Source organism: Sinohyriopsis cumingii, chromosome 14 (genome assembly GCF_028554795.1).
Source record: "Sinohyriopsis cumingii isolate HCF-2022 chromosome 14, ASM2855479v2, whole genome shotgun sequence".
In the NCBI taxonomy this organism is placed as follows: domain Eukaryota; kingdom Metazoa; phylum Mollusca; class Bivalvia; order Unionida; family Unionidae; genus Sinohyriopsis; species Sinohyriopsis cumingii.
In genome coordinates, this window is record NC_142974.1 from 31,580,141 (window position 1) to 31,603,235 (window position 23,095).

The window sequence follows — 23,095 nt, forward strand, 5'->3', positions numbered from 1 at the left end:
CTGATATTTACAGTGATTGAATTCAGAGTCAGAAAGACCCAGAGATGTACATGTGGTCATCTATAAAAGTACATCAAATAAACAACTTTAGCTTTTGTTATTGTGCTCATTTCCGAATGTATTGGAATAAAAGTAGTGCACGAGAATCAAGACATTTTCAGACTTAGACAAAATGCCATTTGTAAATCTGGATAAGAATTTTGGGGTTAAACGGCAAACTTACAAAGATTGTAACAAGATTAAGAAGAGTGCTAAAGCTGCTAGAATTGATAGTTCAGATAGAACAGTAGCTAAGTGTAAGAAAGTGTGATGCCTAGCTTAGTGTTTGGAATAAATCCTTACTTGGATTGACAAAATTCAGTATCACTCTGATGGACAACAAGAGCTATTTAACAGGTACAGTGACTTACCATACTTTTTTTAAATATCCCTTGCCTTTACCCGGTTAGTTCTAGTGTTTGTAGCGAAATGTATTCATCAACAGATCAGTACTTAGGCCAAATTTTGATATCAAATACAATGACAAACAAACTCCTGCCCATTCACAAGCATTATGTTTTGATAGATGATTGACCATTAACCCTTTCTCAAGTAAGGTAGCAGCTATCAATTTCCTGCATGATATCCTTTGATGATAAAACGTTTTTTAAGATCAGATCGGTGATCTGGATATATATTAACTACCTCTTGTACACTATTTCATCATAAAATTAGTTTGAAAATGCAAGTGAACCAGTAGGCCTAACGGTAAATAATGGAGGGCTTTGCTAAGTACGGGATGTACCAGTTAATTAGATTGTCTGTTCTAGTACATCATCGGGCAAATATTTTCAGAAAAATATACCAATCATTGAAAGCAAAGCCGAGGTATTATTTTATTAAAGATTTAAATTTAAACTGCAAATTATGCAGGTCAGAAACATAGAGAACAATGCTATGTTGTGGAATTTGCGAGATGTGCTTTAAGGTCTTAGCTGTTTTCCGACTTGGCACGTATTTGCGAAAATACGGGGGGAAAAAACAAACAAATTAGATACTATTTAACCATTGTCCAAAATTAATACAAGGACGTAGACAAATAAATAAACCATAAATTTTAAATCCTGTCAATGGAACTGTTGTAATGAAGCTATATTAAAGTGAGTGATTACACTACAGAAACCTCTCTATCTAAAAGTAGATGCACTCACATCTGTGTTAATTCTGTAGGAAAGAAAGGACTGCAACTTTTGATGGTGGGACTCCTATTTTTACCAAACTGGGAGTCCTGTACTCCTTGTTTTAAAATCCTAGTGAAATTGGTTCTCTGTGCTACGTTTCACTGATGGACTCCAGTCCAACATACCTATCTGACCCAAGGCCAGCGCCAGACCCGGAGAGACTATCTGGCGCCCTAGGCAAGGTTAGATTCTGGCGCCCCTCCCCCCGAAAAATATCAATTTAAAAATTTATAAACAATTAAAAAATTAAAAAATCTGCCCCCTGAAATCAGCACCCTAGGCAGCTGCCTAGTTTGCCTATATAGTAGCGCCGGCCCTGATCTGACCTCACCCATGTGTATACACCTGCAAGAAATTTACGCTCCTCTTCTGACAATCGTATACTCATTATTCCCACTATGAAAACAAAGTAATATGGATGTTCTTTTGCATATCAGGGCCCAGCAAACAGGAATGAATTGCCCACTGAACTTAGACACCAAGACACAGTGATCCCATTCAAGAGTGCTCTTAAAAATTAAAGACCTAATAATGTTCCCTACCTTAAATATTTACAGCATGATTTTGTTTTCTAATTTCATGGTGTTTGTTTTCTATAACAATATCATTATATATGTTTCTTTTATGTTATAGATGTTGTCTAATGTTGTATAGCGCTTAGAGCTTCTAAAGATTAGGCGCTTTACAAAGCCCTCATTATTATTATTATTATATAACTGAAGTGCATTTCAGCATTTCAGTGTTAATATACACCCCAATTCTAGTATTAAATAGGAGAACAATTTAATTTCTTTGATTGTATTTAAGGAACATGATCAGAACTGCTGACAGGAGGCTGACAAGTTCTGAGTATGAATTACACCTGGCAACTCCATTGATACAAATAGGCTCATATTAGTACCCTGTCCATGTAGGGGTAATTAAGTAAAAGTCATACAGGTCATGTATGCACATTTACTCAATTAAAATAAATGTATATTGTTGATTTAAAATATAATACCTTAATACTGATTTTGCTTAGCCAGAGTTATCTATCCTGATTATTTAATGATCTGCACCTTAACTGTTATCAAGAAACTTCCAGACAAAAAATATTGATCATTATGGACTTTTACAATGGTGGCCATTTACTAATCTGGGTCAAACATAGAACTTCGTTACTTACAATTTACCTGTCGTACATGTACTACATAATAACTAATTATTGCTATGCAACGATACGAGCCCCTGTTCGCGAAAGTAGGTACCACCAATATTTGAAAAAAAAGAAAAGAATAATTTGTTGTTGAATCAAGAACTGTAACTGCTTACAAATTCATATTAATCAACCTATTTTTGTACCAATGTACATACATGGAAATTCGTAACAACGGAGTGAGTACAAGTAGATACTATATCAACAGCTCACAGCATCTCCAAAACTAAGTCTTGTCCAATATCCGTTTCCCTACACAACATGAACGAAGAAACGATACATCCGGTGCGTATAATGAGATTTCAGGAACCGTACTCGATACAAGAAATAAGATACAACTATATCGTTACGTCAGTAAGCTCGATAACATAAAGCACTAGCTGTTATACAAGCTATTTATTGGGCATGAAATAAAATGATCATAACAAATTAAATGCGGACAGATCGTACATATTTAATAAAAAGCGGGGCATAAAATATGCCATAAAATGACAACACTAACAACAGCTTCAAAGACAAACAACAAGAGATACAACCTGCAGATATACTATTTTTATTAGAGTAAAAAAAATGTGTATGAACACATGAAACATTACCAATTGTTTGTATCAATTTTGTCAATACAAATGCGCATATAAAGACATCATTAATAATTAAGATATCAAAAAGAGAATGCTAAAAATTTTAAAGGAAAATAAATAATTAGAAAAAGATTCTTAAAAATTATTATCAGTTGTAAGGAAATAGGACGTAAAACAAAAGAACTCAGTACATCTACATGGCATAGAACTGAATGGCATTGACCAGTACGCAAAGAGCACGCGTATAATGAGGCCATGACATCAGTTATAATCAGTCTGCAGTCAGAATTTAAATTTTAAAAAATCCGAATGACTCGGCATAATGTCCAGATAATGGAGCCTCGAACATGTATAAAAGATTAACGCACCTTGTGGTCATTACCCTACGTATTGCGGACAAATTCTGATTGTTGAAATTCAAAATGTACTTTTTGAACGTTACCAGATTATTGAAGTAAGTATGCGCTTTCTTGAGAAGTACTTAGGTTGCCATATAACTTTATATATTAATATGTTACGTATCACTGCGGAACTCACTTGGCTACACTACCCGAAGTATCGCTATCTCGGGTTCATAAGGATAGATCTTGATACCACGCTGTGTATGTCTAAGGAGTGGCGCTCAAGAGTGTGACAGATTTCTACCCAATGGGGATACCATCGTGTTCCTGGCTTCTTGTCACTTCCTGGTCACCAACTTAAATTGTCGACTGGATTGTCTTCTGGATCGCCGCTTACTCGCCGTCTAGGTCGTACTCTGGGTCACCGAATGAATCGTCCACTGGGTCGTTTTTCTATGTTGCCGTCTTGGTCGCAGACTGAGTCGTCGACAGAATCGTCCTCTGGGCCGCCATCTATGTCGTCGACCAAGTCATCTTCTGGGTCACTGAGTAGTCGTTTGGGTCGTCTTCTTGGTCGCAAACTGTGTCAGCTGAGTTGAGTCCCAGACTGTTTCGTCGACATGGTCGTCTGCTGGGTCGCCGACTGAGTTGCTGAGTCGTCGACTAGGCTGTCTCTTGGTCACCGAATTGGTCATCGACTGAGTCGCTGTCGGTGGTCGTCACTGACTGAAGATCGACAAAGAGACGAATAGGGAAAAATAATGAGAAAAGAAATCTTAAACTACTATATGTATTCTTGAAAAGTCATGATAGCAAGATTTCCGTGCTTCTTGTGCGAGCGTAGTCACTATCATTTGGAGATTCCAGGTCTTGCCCTTTCCTGTTCGGCGAACTCTGGCTGGGTAGTTACACTGCATTACTTGCAAAGGACGTCTTCACACCACATCGCATCATACTATATATATAATCACGTGACCCAAAGCTATGACACTAGGGTTACTAAGTCTGCTAACATTTGAAATAAAAGCTTAGTTTTAACGAAACGAAAATGACTGTCAATGTGTTTTCTCATTACACAACACATACCTTCACAGCTATGTGGGGGCCCCGAGTGGCCGAGTGGTCTAAAGCGCTCTCCGTTACGGATCACTGCCATCTCACCTCTGTCTGCGTGAGTTCGAGTCTCGGATTCGGCTAATGTGGATATGTTAGAAAGCTTGCCGGTAGCTTCTCGTGGGTCAGTGGTTCTTTCCGGGTTTTTCCGGGTTCTTCCTCCACCATTAATACTGGCCGCCATGTATAGCCTATCATGTGCTGAAAAATGGCGTTAAACCCTACAACAATAACAACAACAACAACAACACAGCCATGTGCTTTCGCGCTCATATTAATATAGAAACATCACCTAAAACACGGTTAAATTACAGCAAAACAAAACAAACATATTCAATAACCACAAAAGAATCAGTGTCCAGTTCGAATGACAGTCATTCCAGAATACTTCCTTCCAGCCATCATGACACGTGTCACTATTGCTGATTCAAAAAGTTCAATAAAGAATTCTTCCAACGTCTTGTTTAAATTACTCTGAAATTCAACACAGAATTATTCCCCTGCGTCGCTCATCGCCAGCTGTTCTTGACTATCAATTTTCGTTGTCGTTCAATTTGAAAACTTATGTGATGTTGTCGGTGGGGTAAGGGGAAATAAGGCTGACATCATCAAAGTCGTTGTTCCTTTGAATTTAAGCAATACTTTCCAACGTGTCAGAATCCAGTTCCCTCGCTCCGTCAGAGACTTTTATGTATTACTAACATAGAACAATATTATACACTCCTAGATATAATTTATTTAACTTCCGCACAACGAATGTTTCAAAAATCGAGCTTTCGAATGATGTTATATTCTGAGCTGCATTTACAGGTGCGGAAAGCGAATTCCCACTGAACTGCATCAGAAAAATAGAATTAAATCTGGACATTTTTAAGTGTGCGTTAATTTTTTTTTATCAAGTTTACCATTCCTAGTTGATTTTAGTTCATACACTGAGTAATGAAAATAATGTAGGATATATTTGCGTCCAATACTGTTTGGTTACTTATGTGCAAGGAACGTCTATCAAAGATCAGTCCTTTGGTGATTGTTTTGCTCTATAGGCCTACGTTAAGAAAATATTTTATCGTATGCATGATCAGGGAATGCATACGTCTTGCTACGTGCAGCCTATTTTTCGACTTTATTAAACCTGTGTTCTTGATACGCTACACAGCTTCCTCAGCCATAAAGCATTGACCAATGAATGAGAGCATGTATGTACTTTAATACCAGATACATTATGATTTTGAGAGATATTCTTTACTTCAAATAAGTAACGTCATTGTAGAGGACAATGTTTTATACATCTACTTTACGTAAAGATTTCTTATGCTCAACATTTTCAAACCATTCCATATTAAATGTAAGCAAACGTTTAAGGTTAAAGGTTTTTGAAGGATTATGTGATGTGCACAAGGTCCTTTACGTAATTTTACTATCATTTAGTGGTATTTTCATTTTTGTTGTTGTCTATATTCAGAACGTTGTCTCATAATTTCAAAGTACAAACCGGCCACAATCAGCGATAACACGGAGAAGAACGCTTTTATACCACGAGTAATATGAATGCAATTATGAATCAAGATCACGTGGTCCTTGGTAGTCTCTATTGAATTCTAAGACTAAATCTATGGAACTAACTTAAATTTTTCTTTACTGAACAAGGAGATATTAATCTTCATAATATACAATCTTTCTCAAAATTCTTGGATTCATTAATAGTAAATGTTATGACAGTATTGGTCTGAAACCATTTAACAGAAAATATCAAAACCAAGAAGCTTAGTAAAATCAATAAATAATTTATTCTCTAAGTTTTAAAGTGAAAATTTAAGAAGAACTTCCAGTGTTGAGAATTAAAATTTAAAAAATATCTTAAATGTCAAAAGTCGAAAAGTACAGAATTTCCAGAATGAGTTACAATAGTCTTGCATGTCTTAATGTATCGCTGATATAATCCAGAGTGTCTTTGAACGAGTCCTTTATATTCCCAAAGTAATGGTTTAATCTAAAAAGTCAATGAACACTTTGTAAGTCCAAAAAATAATTTAAATAAATCATTCCTCTAAAATTGCATATGAACACAACAGAAATGATTCCACAGACTGATCTTTTAATAAGAATGAATAATTGTTTGCCAGATCTCTTTCTACACAAGTTGTACTTGACATGCGATGTAAAAGACATCCTATGGAAAAACCCAGATCTGGAACTTATATTCAAGTAGTGACAAGTACACATCTTGTTTGCCTCTTAAAATCATGACAAAAATCAGGTAGGCACAACTCTTAATCAAGCACATATTATAGTTATACATATTTAAGACTCTATTAAAAATGGATGATTTTATATCTGTAATAATTTCATCAATATTCCCTGTAATTTTAGATATTTCTTGCTAAATATGTATATTTACAATTTAAGTTATGCATTGTGTAGTTTCGTTACAATTAAATGTATGTAACGCAAGCAACGTTTTCACCCACACAATTATACATTGTAATGTACACTTGAGTGCTAAAAACGTTTTTGCTTTGTTTCTTATTTTTCAATATCATTAACTGTAATAACACTTTAATCCCATCCAATTTAATACTACGTAGCCCTGTACCAAATAATACATGATGTTCTACAAAACATCCATATTAATATTCTACGCTCTACCGCTCTCATGATTTCGTTGCAATGGTTGCCGCAGGCGCAAAGATATTTCAGAGCATGTTTACATAATGAATTCCATTTAGCCTATCTTGGTGACAAATAGATCTATTTTTTGCACAGCTACATACCAAGCATATCAGTTTGTGCTCCAGGAACATCGTAATTTCTCCAGTTATCTGACATGTTTATTCAGGTAAAACACAACGGCTGCATCAATATTATAGCAAGAAACGTCAGACGATAGGGTGATGCAGGTATAGAGCTCTTCATTTAAAAGTGGTATATATATATATATATATATATATATATATATATATATATATATATATATATATATATATATATATATATATATTACTTTGCAATGTCATTTGCCATTAGGTCATAACCTAGAGAGAAATAAACCTTTCAATGCATAGTCCATTTGCTCTGTTAAATTTGCTCGCGGAGAATATTTGTTTGCTCCCGACCATGCGCTCCATTGTTAGTTATACATTTTGTATGGGAGTTAAATAACATGAAGTAAGCAAACTTTGAATATATCATACCACAGTTCAATTTAATTGTCTCGTGGCACGTTATTATGGCGCCGTGGTCATAATCAGTAACATAAAGAAGCAAAACCGAGAAGTTTTGTAAAACAACAAATAAGTTATTTATTAATAATTATGTAAATGTCTGAAAACTGATGTTACAACAATATGATGATAAATAAGCCCCACAAATTTGCATTAAGTATAAGAGGTGGAAACGAATTTTGCTAAAACACATTTTACAATTCGCAAATATCCCACAATGTAAAAAAAACCACCTAGACTAACCCATCCAATGGAAAATTATTTAATTTTCTAAGAACCCACCTGACCGACCTGTCAAATGGGAAACAAACCTAAAACTCGTCAACATGTTTACTGCCACTAATATTATTAATAGTAATTTGATTATAGCTATGTATAGATCTTAAGCAATCTTGTCACTCAATATCTAAAAATAGAACCTATATACGTGCACAAAATTTAGCAATAAATAATAAATAGAACTTATATTCATGAATAAAATTTACAAAAATATTAACAAAATCATGTATCGGGAGTTATACAAAATATTGATAGACATAATACATCGAAGCCGAGTGTATTCGGCCTTTTCAGTCGCATACTAGTAACACGTAAATTAAACTGTCATCAAAAAGAGATTGTGATTTGTTTTAAAACCGTAACAGGCTATGATTTGTTGGCGCACGTTCTTATGATGTAGTACCGTGGCAGGATTGGTACCATTTCAAGGCGTTCGGAACACCCTCTTCTCTTTACTTTGCGAGTTAAACAACTTCTAGACACAGAAACAGGCTCGGCAAACGTCCCGCATTTAGGATGCACTAAACGAAACCATTCACGTCAGCGAGAATCCCGCCTCAAACAGCATGATGTCTTTACTGTATCGATCTCTTTCCATGAAATCAATCTGATTAAAACCAAGATCTACGCATAACAAGAAGATATGACGTGCATCGATACGATGTCAGAGTGTTTTGACCTTGTATTTCACAATTCAAATCACATCCTGCTAATTTCTGACAGAGTTAAACGCCATTAGGAATATATCATTGCTTACAATAACTCTCACTATTTGAAATGCAATAAGTTACCTAGTAAGCTACCAAGTCATACCTGGATATTGTGTCTGTTAAATCTTCGTTATGTCGGACCTCACGATTTTAATCAGATAGTATATGTCGAAAGAGTTAATTAATCGTTCTCCTCTTCAACTTCATGTCTTGAGCACGACCATTTTCCAATGTTTGTCTGAATTGCACAAATTAAGCAAGATTCATCTGTGAGTTGACATGAACTAGTCACGTCTGGAGATCCCGCTTTAACCGTCTTCAGGTAGCGTTGTGTTAAGGTGTCTGAGCAACATCGCCAATCATAGAGGGCACTATAAAGAGTAATGTGATTACTACCACGTGACGTGGACCTGACGTAATGATGGCGTTTCTTTGTAATTTTGACTTTAAAGTTTTGCTTGTAGATGAACATACTGAGTTTAATGGTCTACATTTTGATGGTTTTCAGCAGAACATATGCGTTGCATGTAACAGTGATATAAATAGTTAGTCCACTTTACCTTGAATTCTGGGAAATGTTTCACTTAAGGATACTGCCAAACGAAAGTTAGATAAAATGTTGCGAAACGTTCTTTTACGAATATAGTGCCTCTGTGATTTAACCACTTTATTTCATCATCATTTATTTATCTATCCATTTATAAAACAAAATCTAAACCCCTTTAATTTTCTTATTTGTATTTTAAGTGAATACGTTTCTCTTTCAATTCTAAAAATGTAACTATTCAACTCAGTTTAGTTCGCTATTTTGTTTAAGCTTCACACGGTAATGGAAAATATTTTAGACAAGTATTTAACAGACATAATTGCATCAGAATACATAAATTTATATGCTGTTAAATTACTGGCATTAAATATTACACAAAATAAAGATACATATAATACGATATGATGAAATGGCACGCTTTCTCAATTAAAATGCCACATGAACGTATTTTACTTATGAAGAATTTGTTAAAATGTACTTTTAAAACTTAACGCCTGTAAAGGTAGATGACTGTTTGCAACAATATTCATGAATTAGCGACTTTTGTTCTTACCTCTATCTCGTTATTACTAGAACTATGTATTTGTGTAGTTTTATTATCGTGTGATACTACGCATTAAAACATCCATAGTGTAGTGTGGTGCAGACAAATATGTACAAACAAGAAAAACTGAACACTTAAGTGGAACAAGCCTATCGATAAGACAGGGCGGTCTATGCGGCTAAGGCATAAGCAGAAATGCCACTTTAACACGTGTCACAACCATACTCACTTTTATTAGAGCGAAGGCGAGACCCAAAACTGCCTGCGCACAATCTGAACAAAATATTGTCCGGTTCTCTTGACATGTACAAATGTAAAACTTTGCTCGTGAAGAGGATATACTTAATTGATGATGACGCATATACTTGTGCAACCTGCTTATGACGGACGACCACATGCTGAATTATTTCATTCTGTCATTATATATATATATATATATATATATATATATATATATATATATATATATATATATATATATATATATATATATCGAGGGTCGAACTTATGTTTTAAACTTGCCATTTCTCCTAAACTTTATTATCTCAAAGTTTTCATATAACTGACATATGGAAGAATTTCGGACTGAAACATACAGCTATGACCATTATATTTTCTTTGATTTATGTACGTGTGCTATTTCTGCCGATTTTCCTTGCGAGTTACTTTAGATCCATATTCCTTTCGTTCAAGCTGAAAAAGTATGGATTAATTTTCCGCATTATGAGACACTTTTCATTGTATTTTATTATCAAGATATTATTGAACTTATCTTATACTGTAATATCTGAAGAGTAAAATTACTACCACGTGATATACGTAAAGAAATGTCGCAATTTTTGTATTTATAATCGCGACCATCTGGTATGTGAAACAAACCACCTGTGTCAACTGGACACTTAGTAGTGATATCAAGTTTAAACACGTGTTGTGGACAACTAGGTATTACAGTTTAGTGCCTGTTTACACCTGTATGTTTCATTTAATCTAATGATTTATCCCTTGTGTCCGCGGGCACTACATACAGCAAATTAAAACACTGTCGTCTTTCAGCACTGGTTTATTATCCCGACTCGAATTTTAGTAAGGATGAAGACACACTCTTGTGAGTATGAGACAATATAGAAACCCTCTTTCAGTAATCATATATACATGTGTAGTTCATTGCATCAACCTGTAAATAATTTTCGCTACTAGCCAAGCAAATCATCACGTAACACCAACTTTTTGATATCTTAATGGAAGGAAAACGTTACAGAGCATATTACAGCGATCCGGAACTTGACATCGGTATCTTGTTTTTCTTGAGATGAAACGGACACTGAAACTTGAAACCACTTGTCAAAATGTCTTTGCTGGGTCAATTTATGCGGAAAGGAATTTGAGTGTAATATATTCAAACACCGCACCTATTAACAACTACGTTAGCAGTACCTGTGTGACATTCTGTTGTGAAGGCAAATTATGTGCGTAAGTGGGAATTCATTTCTTACTAGTGCTAAACATTATTCATTTTACATGGAAGTAAGCAAAATAAAGCTTAGTTCCGTATATTATAGAATCAGCAATTACTTGTGTGGCTAGAGATAGATAAACAGTCATGACTCTAAATGGAAGCGACAACTTCTCTGTAATATCGCTCGAGGAATTAAACGACGAAGAAGCCAAACAGTATCTAGGTGGTACTGTCTTCGTTGGATTGCTCATGGTCATTGGTGTTATTGGAAATTTGCACGTGATTTATGTCTACGCTTTTAAGTTAAGACCCTGCAATCTTCGCGTGTTCATTTTATGTCTTGGATTTGTCGACATACTCACATGCTCAATAGGAATGCCTTTTGTGGTGTACGATCTGACACATCCACTAATGTTCTTTGCGAGTTTTGTGTGCAAGGCATTAAGGTTTTTAAATTATTTTAACAGCTCCGCTTCTGCTTTAATTCTCATGCTTGTATCTATCGAGAGATACCGGAAAATCTGTGTTCCGATGGGACGGCAGTTGACGGAACGGTCCTCAAAATTATGTTGTGGATTGGTGCTTATACTCGCTCTTCTAATGTCATGGCCAGCGCCCTTGTTGTACGGGCAAAGTTCTGTACCCACCAAATATGACAACGTTACCGGATCAAAATGTTACACAGAGGACAAATTTAAAGAAACGCCGTATCAAGCTTATTTCAATATTTTTCTGATTTTCATTTTTATTGTTACTTCTTTTGTACTGGTGGTACTATATGTTCTAGTTGCAAAGGAAATATTCCGTCATCATCATTTTCGAAGCAAATATATAAGGAAAATTAAATACGAAATTAGAGCCAGTAAAACCATCAAAGACAACGAGAATGCAGAGAACAGAAACTGTCAGAAATCAAAACCTGATTTGCAAGTTTGCATAGAATCGGAGAGTGATACAGCTACCAAGTCATCGGAGGTTTCTAATATGTCTGACTCTAAAACGCATCCACAATATAAAAGTGTTGAAGCATACCAGATGAAGCAAACAGAGGATGTTGACAAAGATGTTATCAGCGATAAAGATTCAAAAATGGTGACAATATGTGAAGGTGAATACACCGCAAACACTAATAATCATGATTTTGACAACATAATTCAAATTGATACCAACACAGAATCGAAAGAAATAGTTTTAGAAAATCCGGCGTCATACACCCATCAAGATTTCCAACACAGGAATGAATCTACACTAAATTCTGGAAGCAGCAATAATATTTTCAGAAAAGGACAAGAATTGGCAAATGCAGCTGCAAATGAAATTCTGCAGGAAAATATCATCCAATCATCGACATCATTTGATGGAAATCTACCATTTCATGACACAAATGGTAACCCTTTTACAACAACAACCGAACACAATGGATTTGTAAACCCTATCTTCGTCATTTCGACAAGCGTTTCAGGTAAATATGCATTTTGCACACTCACCTATGCATATATAAATGATATTTACATTGTGGGATTTTTCTCACCACGACAAAATGACATTCTCATCATGGGGTTTCTCTCACCTTGACCAAATGGCATTTTCATCATTGGGTTTGTCACCTTGACCAAATGGCATTTTCATCATGGGGTTTCTCTCACCTTGACCCAATGGCATTTTCATCATGGGGTTTCTCGCACCTTGACCAAATGACATTTTCATCATGGGGTTTCTCTCACCTTGACCAAATGGCATTTTCATCATGGGGTTTCTCACCGCGGCCTATGATATCGTTATCATGGGATTTTTCTCACCACGATAAAATGACATTCTCATCATGGGGTTTCTCTCACCTTGACCAAATGGCATTTTCATCATGGGATTTCTCTCACCTTGACCAAATGGCATTTTCATCATGGGATTTGTCACCTTGACCAAATGACATTTTCATCATGGGATTTCTGTTACCTTGACCAAATGGCATTTTTATCATGGGGTTTCTCACCACGGCCTATGATATCGCTATCATGGGATTTTTCTCACCACGACCAAATGGCATTCTCATTATCTTTTTTGTTCATCACGACCAAATGGCATTTTCATCATGTTGTTTCTCTCACCACGACCAAATGTCATTTTTATCATGGGGTTTCTCTCACCACGGCGGAATGACATTTCCATCATGGGGTTTTCTACGACACAACCAAAATCACTTAAAATTACAAACGTAACGCAAAACAAACACTCATCATAATCAAAGCCGCATTGGGGAGAAAACAAAACCAAAGGACATGTTCACGTGTACGCACTAAAATCACCGACTGAATTATCGTAACTTTTAGAGAAGAAGCATATTCATTAAAACTGACGCGCTTAGGAAGACGAACACACGCACACATCATTGAATACACACATGATTGCTACAGCTTTAAAGAGTACAAGACCTTGCATTTCATAGTGGGAGGAGAAACGATGTTTTAACAAGTTGTTGTTTCACAATATTATTTATTATTATTGTTTTTATTATTAATGAGGTCAAATTGACTTTATACTTTGTGATGTATTGTCACGACTACCTTCTTAAGAATGAAGGAAAATCAGCAATAATTCAATATATTTTCTTACTAAACGTTGAAAAGAAAAGAAAATATAAAGAGTATGTTTTAATTCAGATGTTTATAATGTATTTATGTAATAGAATGAAACAGGTGAAAATGTGAGCCAGTAATGTATATATTTTCAATAATCCGAAAATATCGAATTGTTATATATGTTCGATTGTCCTTGTATACCAGAAGTTTTCTATTCTATGTCATGTTCTATGCTAGATGTTTGCGATATTGACTCATTAAAAATTAAATGAAGCTAATTTGTGCAGTTTGATTTCAAAAGATTCCAGAATATAGGGAAAAAAGGTCTGTGAGAAATTTTTGTTGTATCAAGTAAGAAACTAGGTGTGAACAATTTAAAGCTGGCAGTAATATTGTTTAAGAATGTACAAGTTTAAAACTGCTTTATAATTACTCAAATCTGAGACATTTATTTGAATGTATTAAATTAAACACATTGTCTCAGAGGGCACCAACAATTACTGATTGGATTACTATGCAGTATGTTTGTATTTATTTTCGTATGTGGGTCCTTTCTTCCTAGCGATTCACGAGCTTACAAAGATGCGGGGCTATTTTGCGATACAGGCTGTAAATATATACGTACGTGTGTAATAATGTGTAGTTTCTTATACACCATTAACGTTAGACATGTGAACCTTACGTCAATGATTTTCAGATGAACATAGATTGTGCCAAAAAAGTCACAGGCGTAGGATCTATTGTGTAAGAGTGATTGTATAAAACTTTCAAACGTCTGTGGTAGTGGTTGTATGTTATTCAAGGGTGTATGAGTGGATCTAATATAAGATCCAAACGTCTCTTTGGATAATCATTATAGACACCATATAATAAATCCATCAAACATCGCGCTGAGGTTCACGGTGTATACAGGTTTTCAGTACTTGATCCTACGACATTTACGATATCTACCACAATATCACGGCGTTATCCACTAACTGGATCCTCTGGAGCTGTGTTAGTGATGTTGGAGCAATACGACGAGAAAACATTTGTTGTGGAACCCGAAGACAATTTTTAGGTTTGTTGTACTATTGGTGCCTTTAATTAGTAGCTAAACTACTACCTACTTAAATTATAACGAGCTCCTCAATCCACGTTCAACGTTTTAGATACAATTCAGCATGCGAGTAGCAAACCAAACTGAAAAATATCGTTGACGAGTATACAATAAAAGTATAAAAAATATCGCAGACGTGTAAATGTCTTTGATATAAGTGTGTATTAGGCGTCTGCTATTATCTCTGAAACTTGCGTATTGTTATAAAAAATAACAATGCCATCACCAGTAATTGTAAAATTATGTGTTTCAGCTGAAGCAACAATTGCCAGTATTCTTAATATTATCTCAAAAAATGCGCGTGCGCAAACATAAAATTATATATATATATATATATATATATATATATATATATATATATATATATATATATATATATATATATATATATAATTTCATACAGCGACGCTAGCATACCCCAAATTATCTTAATTATTATCATCAGGTTTTAGTGATGGAATAATATCAGATACTGAGTTCACAGAAACGAGTAAGATTTATATCGAGGCAATGACTGACAGAATCTACATTCGATTTAGAAATAATAATAATAATAATAATAATAATGTGAACGTCAAATGAGTTACTGCCACATTTTGTTGTTAATACAACTCCGTCGAAAACTACGATGATATCAGCAACATCAACCAATCTTGAGTTCCGCGTTAATTTTCCAACTGCAATTCCAGCGAAAGAAATAGCACTAGCACAATTGTGAGTATCTCATAGTTGGCCAAATATTAGATCAAAATCATTCGGTGAATGACGTGTAAATAATTCACTAGTATTTGTAAATAAATATAAACCCGGTGGAATTCCGGGTTTGGAAGCTGTCAATATAATCAATGATGAACTTAAGTGCAGAATTAAATCTATAATGGGAAAAGAATCCATTATCACAATTACGGTTCACGAATCGAAATTATCAGCAGCGATAGAAATAAACTCGTCAGATTATTATATATATATATATATATATATATATATATATATATATATATATATATATATATATATCGTCAGTATTAGGATTGGTCAGAGATACCACCTATTTATAAAGGTCGGTTACAGCCATTACAGCGTAGATGTGTCGACTTTGTCACAGATAAATAATTATACAACTTCCAAAATATCAAAAATATTATCTATAGATATCTAGTTTTTCTAGATTTGAAGCTTCTGAAGGTGAAATACCCCCTCTCCCATTTACAGCAAGAAATATATAATTATGACAATAATGATTCATCGGTGAAAAATTAATCAAATCATCTTATAACATAACTAAACCTTAATACGCGCGTATATTTGATAACCTGCAACATTTATTTTCCAGTATAGTACAATACTACAATAACGACGTAAAACAACATACCACTGAAACGATACATCTAAATCAGGTTATCTCAGAACTTAAATATATCAATAAAGCTATCATTGAAGCACTGGGTTTTTTTGGTGATGAATTCATTGACTTCAGTTAAATAACACAAAAACATTTTTTTTTCTCGATCATTATAAATTAACCGCAACATAATTATCAGCATTTAAATTACTAGGATTTAACGCTGATGAGTTACAAAAATCAGTCAACTATCTCATCAATGAAAACCTTCCAAAACTTGTTGAGCCATGCAGAAAAACAGCCTCAAATATAACAATGTTCCATACTGCGTCGGCAGACATATTTCACCAGGAATTGTTGACATAACATTAAAGATTGCAGTCAATCTTGTATGAGACGCAATTGATGGCAGTTATCATGTAAATCTGGAAAAATCCAGTCAGGCGTAACGGATATATTTATATACATCTACACCTCAAGTACCTCCTCGATCTTTGATCTTACAAGAACCCATTAATCCTTTCTATTTGCGGTATCATTATCTGCAATTATCAAGGATACACTCAAGCTTACTGACCAGATCGGATACTTGCATCATTTGCAACAAGAAATTTTGAATATAAATTTATATGTAAGATGTTCACGTTCGTGGTTGATTTTCAATATTGAGTCCTAATCAGGGAAAATCAAATATAACACATTTTTTAAATACTGATTCACTTTTAGATTGTAGGAAAATGACACTCAAAATTGTTAAAATTCTATTGAAAACAGAAAAATTACAATTTCTCTCCCTCTCTCTCTCACACACACACACACACACACACACACACACACACACACATATATATATATATATATATATATATATATATATATATATATATATATATATATATATATTATTTTCTTAATGATCATCAGTCAGATTTCAGGTAAATGTTAAATTGTGCAAATCCGTTTGATTTTATAATTTGAGTGTGCATATGTTACTCAATATAGTAACAATCAGTCAGATTATATAATTTGATGGGGTCAATACCCGTAATGTTTCAGATTATCAAACATTTTCATCAAATTGATATTACCCATTAAATCAGATTATTATTCAAATTCATTAACAGTTTGATATTCAATGATTTTAGAATAATTTCATCATTATTAATATTATTTCAGAATAATGGTTATTTCAAAGATTTCACGAGTATATTGCCCATATGTTTTTAGATTATCAAACAATTTCATCAAATTGATGGGTATATTGCCCATAATTGTATAAATTATCAAGCAATTTCATCAAATTAATAGGTGTAGTACCCATAATTTTCAGCTTATTAGTCCATTTAATCGAATTAATAGGTATTTTACCCATAATTTTTCAGATTATCAAACAATTTCATGAAGTTGATGGGTAAATAATACTCAAAAAATAAAAATATCAAAATCTCATTAATTCGTTTTTACATAATAACAATTTCACAAATAACATACATATTTTATGACCGAAAATTGTAACTGATCATCAGTCAAATGGAACTCAAAATTGTAAAAAAAAATCAGATTTTTAGACTGTGATGGGGTAAATTGTACTCTAAATTGTGAAAATCCTACTGAAAACATAAAATTACATGATAAATATTATAGTCTGAATAAAAATAAAATGTGACTGAATGAATATTAGAATCTAAATAAATATCATTATCAAAATAAATATTATAAACCGAATAATTATTATCGGAATAAATATTATAATCACAATAAATATTATAATCTTAATAAATATCATTATCAAAATAAATATTATAAACCGAATAATTATTATCGGAATAAATATTATAATCACAATAAATATTATAATCTTAATAAATATTATTATCAAAATAAATATTATAAACCGAATAATTATTATCGGAATAAATATTATAATCACAATAAATATTATAATCTTAATAAATATTATTATCAAAATAAATATTACAACCTGAATAAAAATAAAAATCTTATTCTTCATTGATTATCGAATTTCATGGAGTGAATGATACTTGGGGGCGAATATAGCAAAAGACAAGAAAACATAATTAGTATATGATCCTGTAACTAGACATAAGACTTTTATCTCAATGGACGGGGCAGTTCTGGTAAAACAACACGTGTGATCATATTCGTTTGTGGACTTGATATAATTGTGTTAAACCCCTATTCACAGGCTTGCCAGAGAAATGAACGAACTAGGAGTAACATATTATACTTATAACAGCTTCTTCAGATGGCAGTAAGATACATGGACTCCTGAACGAATGTGTGAAAAATATGTTCCATAGATTATTATCTTGGATTAAATATGTACAGAGTCGCTGGAGACATTACAAATATTTCTTGATTGGTTATTGACAACAAATACTGCTCTGATAATGTGTGGTGATCATGGTCAACCGCACTTTTTGTTGAATTGTCTCCGCATGAATGGCTGAAATGATTCGTATATTATTATAAGGGGATAACTGATGATCATATAGCGCTTGATCCAGAATTAAGAGAGCTTAAGAAATTAATTAGACTACCAAACAATAAAAGTCAGTGTGAGTTAATCCATCAAGTGATATCAGAAACTTCTATGAACGATTTTGGGAATATGTGGAGACCAGATGATTTGAAAGTTGCAAGTAGAAAGATAACTTTTGATACACTTCCACAACAGTTATTTCTGTCACATATAGTAAAGTTTTCATATCTTCCTGTACCATTATATTATCGCCTAGCAGATAGTCGACGGCAACAATCTCGACGTTGAACTACCATGTTGTGGTATTAAACACACTTCTGTGTCAAATAATATTGTTTTAATTCCTGTTAGTGTTATTGAGAGCGCATTTACGATGGACAATACTCCGTGGAAGCTATCATATGCTATAACGATTCATTCGTCACAAGGATTAACTATTTCGGAAACTAATGTTTGGCTTGTTGATGATCATATTGAATGGTCAAATTTAGTTTGTCTCGCAGTGGCTCGAGTCAGAAGAATATCTCAGATGAGGGTTATGACAGACTTCACAGAAAATAATAATCAAACTGCTATCAATGGAGATGATATATTAAGAAAAAACGTAACTGGTTGTAAACAATGTGACAAAAGATAAATAAACGCGACTTTGATCTCGATGCTGAATTTATCATGACGATGTAACAACGACAGAATAATCATTGTGCAAGCTGTAACAGAGGAATGCTGTAGCAATATTCAAAAAATAATTCAAGACAGTTTACAGTAGATAGAATTAATAGTAGTCTTGGTCACATACGCGAACATATGATTCTGACCTGTCCTGAATATAATCAATACTGAGGCGCTAGTTCACAAAAATAAACGCGGTGGTAATTGTATATCCTCAGGGATTACTTATAATTGTTCGCGTATAAATCCACGTTGAGGAGCAGTTGAATCTAGTCTGTAGATTGCAGGTCTACCCGTGGATCTTACCACGCTGGAAATTGTATATGTCGACACACTCCAAATAGGAAAAATTGTTCATTTTCTTCCACCGTCAAATTCACCGGGTTCATATTAATGTATTACATTCACATTACCGAATACTGGTTGTTTTAAGAAGCAGCCATGTCGTTGTATTGGTATATGTTTTTTGTGTCATTGCATTGGTATGCTTCATTAAAATTGCAAGAGCAATTTGTTTTAAATTTAATGCAGCCATTACATATGGTAGTATTGCAACCCATTCACGAGATCTTATATGTTTCTGAATTATTTCTTTTGCATATTGATATCCAAAATATCGCTCAGCAAGTGTTCAGCTCAATCATTCAACAATTGCCTGATCACGATGAATTGTGGTATAAACACGCCTGATTTTGCCGTTATGTTCTTTTTATCAGAGATGAATCTACACCAATAAAGTCCTTATAAAGATCAACCTGTATCAACTTTGGTCCTCGCAAGGGTCCTCACTGATAGGTTCGTTCAAAAGCAGATGCAACTTCGGTTGCTCTTTTAGTTGATAGTGGTTCTGCTTCTTTATATCTACTTGCGACGTCAACAGTCAACGCGTATTTGTATGTGCGCGATGGACGTCTACCAATCTTTATATTATGTGCTTATGAACTTCTTTGGAGTGCTGGCATCATAATGTGCATACTAAATTTGTTTAAGTGATGGTAGCTACATTTGCCATATTGCCTGTCTTGCTAACCAATTTGCAACAACATAACGTGTGACATTTGCTGCATCAGCATGTCTATTAATCGCTGCTCTACCTCTCAAATATCTTCTTGGGCTATAATAAATCGTTCAATAATAATAATAATAATAATAATAATAATTGCTTGATTATTTACCGGACCCTAATATTAGTTTACCTTTCATCGCGGCTTTTACTAGAAAGGTAGCATGTTTTTCTCTTAGATGCTTAATGAATTTAACGAGTGAATCAACCTCACATCTGCAATATATCTTTGTTGAAAATTTTTTATTTTTATATGCTACATCATGAACGAGATACCCTGGATCAATCGCATTTATTAGATACTCTCCAGGGCTTGGTAGATCTCGCTTGTCAAGTCGAATATCAAGTAAGGGTTCCAGGACCACAATAATCATATCTAGGAATATGTATTTCCCTGGGTATTTAGCCCATGGAGCTCCTGGTAACTTCTTTAATGAAGCAGAGATATCGCCAAGAGTCACTTTTATCCGGAGAAAAATTCATATTTTTTAATGTCACATATCATATATTTACCCGTAAATGTACGCTTTTTGTTAATCCACCGATGGGGGTGGATGCTCTGCATCGAACACAATATAAATCAATATTATTTATTATATTTGCATAATATGGATATCATTGATTTCTCAGCGACACTAAAGGAAGAGCAAGTAATGCATCATCCAGCGCTACCAAATTATATCGGAACACTTATCATAGGTCGATTTGGGTATGATAAGACACAATTGTTGCTTAATCTGATAATGAGCTGGCTCAAGTGGGATAAGTTATATTTAGTGGCAACATCTGTAGATGATCATCGATGCTACGATGTGCTTAAAGATTTTAATGAAAATGTCTAATTATTGGACGAAGACGGCAATATGAATTTTATCACCGATATTGATAAAGCCCCATCTGTGGATGACCTTGATTGATTTATTAATAATCTCGTAGTATCTGATGATGTGAAGATGGATATAAAATCAAATCCAGCTCGGATATTTTCTCGAGGCAGACACAAAAACACTGATGTGATTTATGTTACTCAGCGATATACACAAACACCTAAAGTGATAGAGATAACTGCAATATTTTAGTTGTGTTTGATGGAATTTATACATATAAACTGCAAAATATTCATCAGACTTGGTGTTCATGGGCTATTGATATGATTAAGTTTCAAAATTTCTTTTCAAAACACAAGCTACCCCACATGAATGTTTCACGTGAATTTGCGTGATCCGCGGTAACGATATCGTGTAGGGCTTGATAACATTATTGATTAACAAAATAGCAGCAGGGAGGGTTCGACCTTAAAATGAGTGTACGGGTGGGTAAAGAAACCCAAATGCAAATTTGAAAACACAAACGGCAAAGATAAGGTAACAAAATGAGCTAACCCAGTTAGAGATAATCTCGGTCGGTTAGAGGCTTCGGTTTGACGTTATTGAGCTTGTATTTTCTTTTAGTTTTTGTATGACGCTTTATGTTTTAAAGACGACTTGCTGAAAAATAGGTCTGTTCACCCTGCCCTGTTGATAGTGATTATAAACAAATTTTCCAACTTCCGTGTTACCGGGTTTATGATGCAGGGGTGATTATATTGAATATCAAATGTCCCTGGTGGTGGTGCTGTGGCGTATGAGTGAATATATATACATTTTCAAACTTCCATTTTAGCGGGTCGATGATGCAGTCCTAATTATATTGAATTTCAGATGTCCCTAGTAGTGGTGCTGTGTGGTAGAAGTGATTGTGTCGAATTTTCGAAAGTTTCTTCAGTTGCGGTGTGTCAGTTCACCAGTGGGAACAGAAAAAGTCGGCATACCTGGAATTCGATGGTCTCCAAATTGCCACTACCTACCTTTAGTGTGACCGAGTTATTGAAGTGATATCCTGTGTCGTTTAAGAAACCAGACTGGCTCGGAGTCAAACGATGGACACCACCGAGACCACTATTTAAACCCTATATAAAATAATAAGACTTAATGATTACCAAACGAATTACAAAAGAAGATCTACAAGTATGTTTGGCAGGGACTTGCAGAGCAAGATCTCAATGGGTTACTGTAGAACAAGATGGGAGTGAAAAAGAGTCAACAAAAGCGTCATAATTTTCTACATCAAGTGTGCGTATATCCTATTATTCCGCTTAGACCGTTTACATCAGAAGATTTTATTGACATTCTCCACTGTTACCCTGAATGGCAGTGGGCAGGATTTAGTCACTATGCTTATTACTTTCGATCTAGGAGAAGATTTTAAATATAATAATCCTGTCTGACATGAGCATGGTTACTTTACAAGAGAACATTCGTGGCTTGCCTGCGGAGTTGAGACAACGCATTTACCGGGAGCTGCTCAAAATACAAGTGAAACGCAACAATTGCATCCGTTACGTCACCGGTATTTAAACCACTGGTACCTGAATGCTATAAAAGGACTAATTCAGATGAAAGTCTTCAAGTTGTCAGACATTGACCAACTACCCATTGGCACAAAAGATTGGATTGTTGTGTCTCGTTCTTTTTACTACAAGTTACACTTACTGCAACGAATTCCAGAGGAAGAGTTAGAGAGTTACCAAAATCATTTACACACCGTAAAGTTAGTTAAAGGTAAAACTTCTGAACGGAGTCTTATGATGTGCA

The 23,095-nt window shown here is 34.3% G+C and overlaps 2 protein-coding genes across 3 annotated transcripts in view; one reads left to right on the forward strand and one right to left on the reverse strand.

Annotated features, from left to right (window-relative positions):
• LOC149783517 (uncharacterized) overlaps nucleotides 1–9,865 on the reverse strand; it is a 99,211-nt gene extending 89,346 nt beyond the window's left edge. The window contains exons 1-2 of one of the 2 annotated variants that reach the window (XM_089931759.1): nucleotides 9,761–9,865; nucleotides 8,764–9,031 (exon numbers count right to left, since the gene is read on the reverse strand). The gene's annotated coding sequence lies outside the window, so the exon portion shown is untranslated. Of the gene's footprint in view, nucleotides 1–2,573; nucleotides 2,663–8,763; nucleotides 9,032–9,760 lie in introns of those variants that run through there. The other variant, XM_089931760.1, reaches the window with a different exon arrangement.
• Nucleotides 9,866–10,692: 827 nt separating this feature from the next.
• Nucleotides 10,693–23,095, forward strand: part of LOC149783518 (uncharacterized) — a 42,495-nt gene continuing 30,092 nt past the window's right edge. The window contains exon 1 of the mRNA XM_089931761.1: nucleotides 10,693–12,669. Coding sequence (XP_089787887.1) covers nucleotides 11,352–12,669 — 1,318 coding nt within the window. The 5' untranslated portion in view covers nucleotides 10,693–11,351. The remainder of the gene's footprint in view (nucleotides 12,670–23,095) is intronic.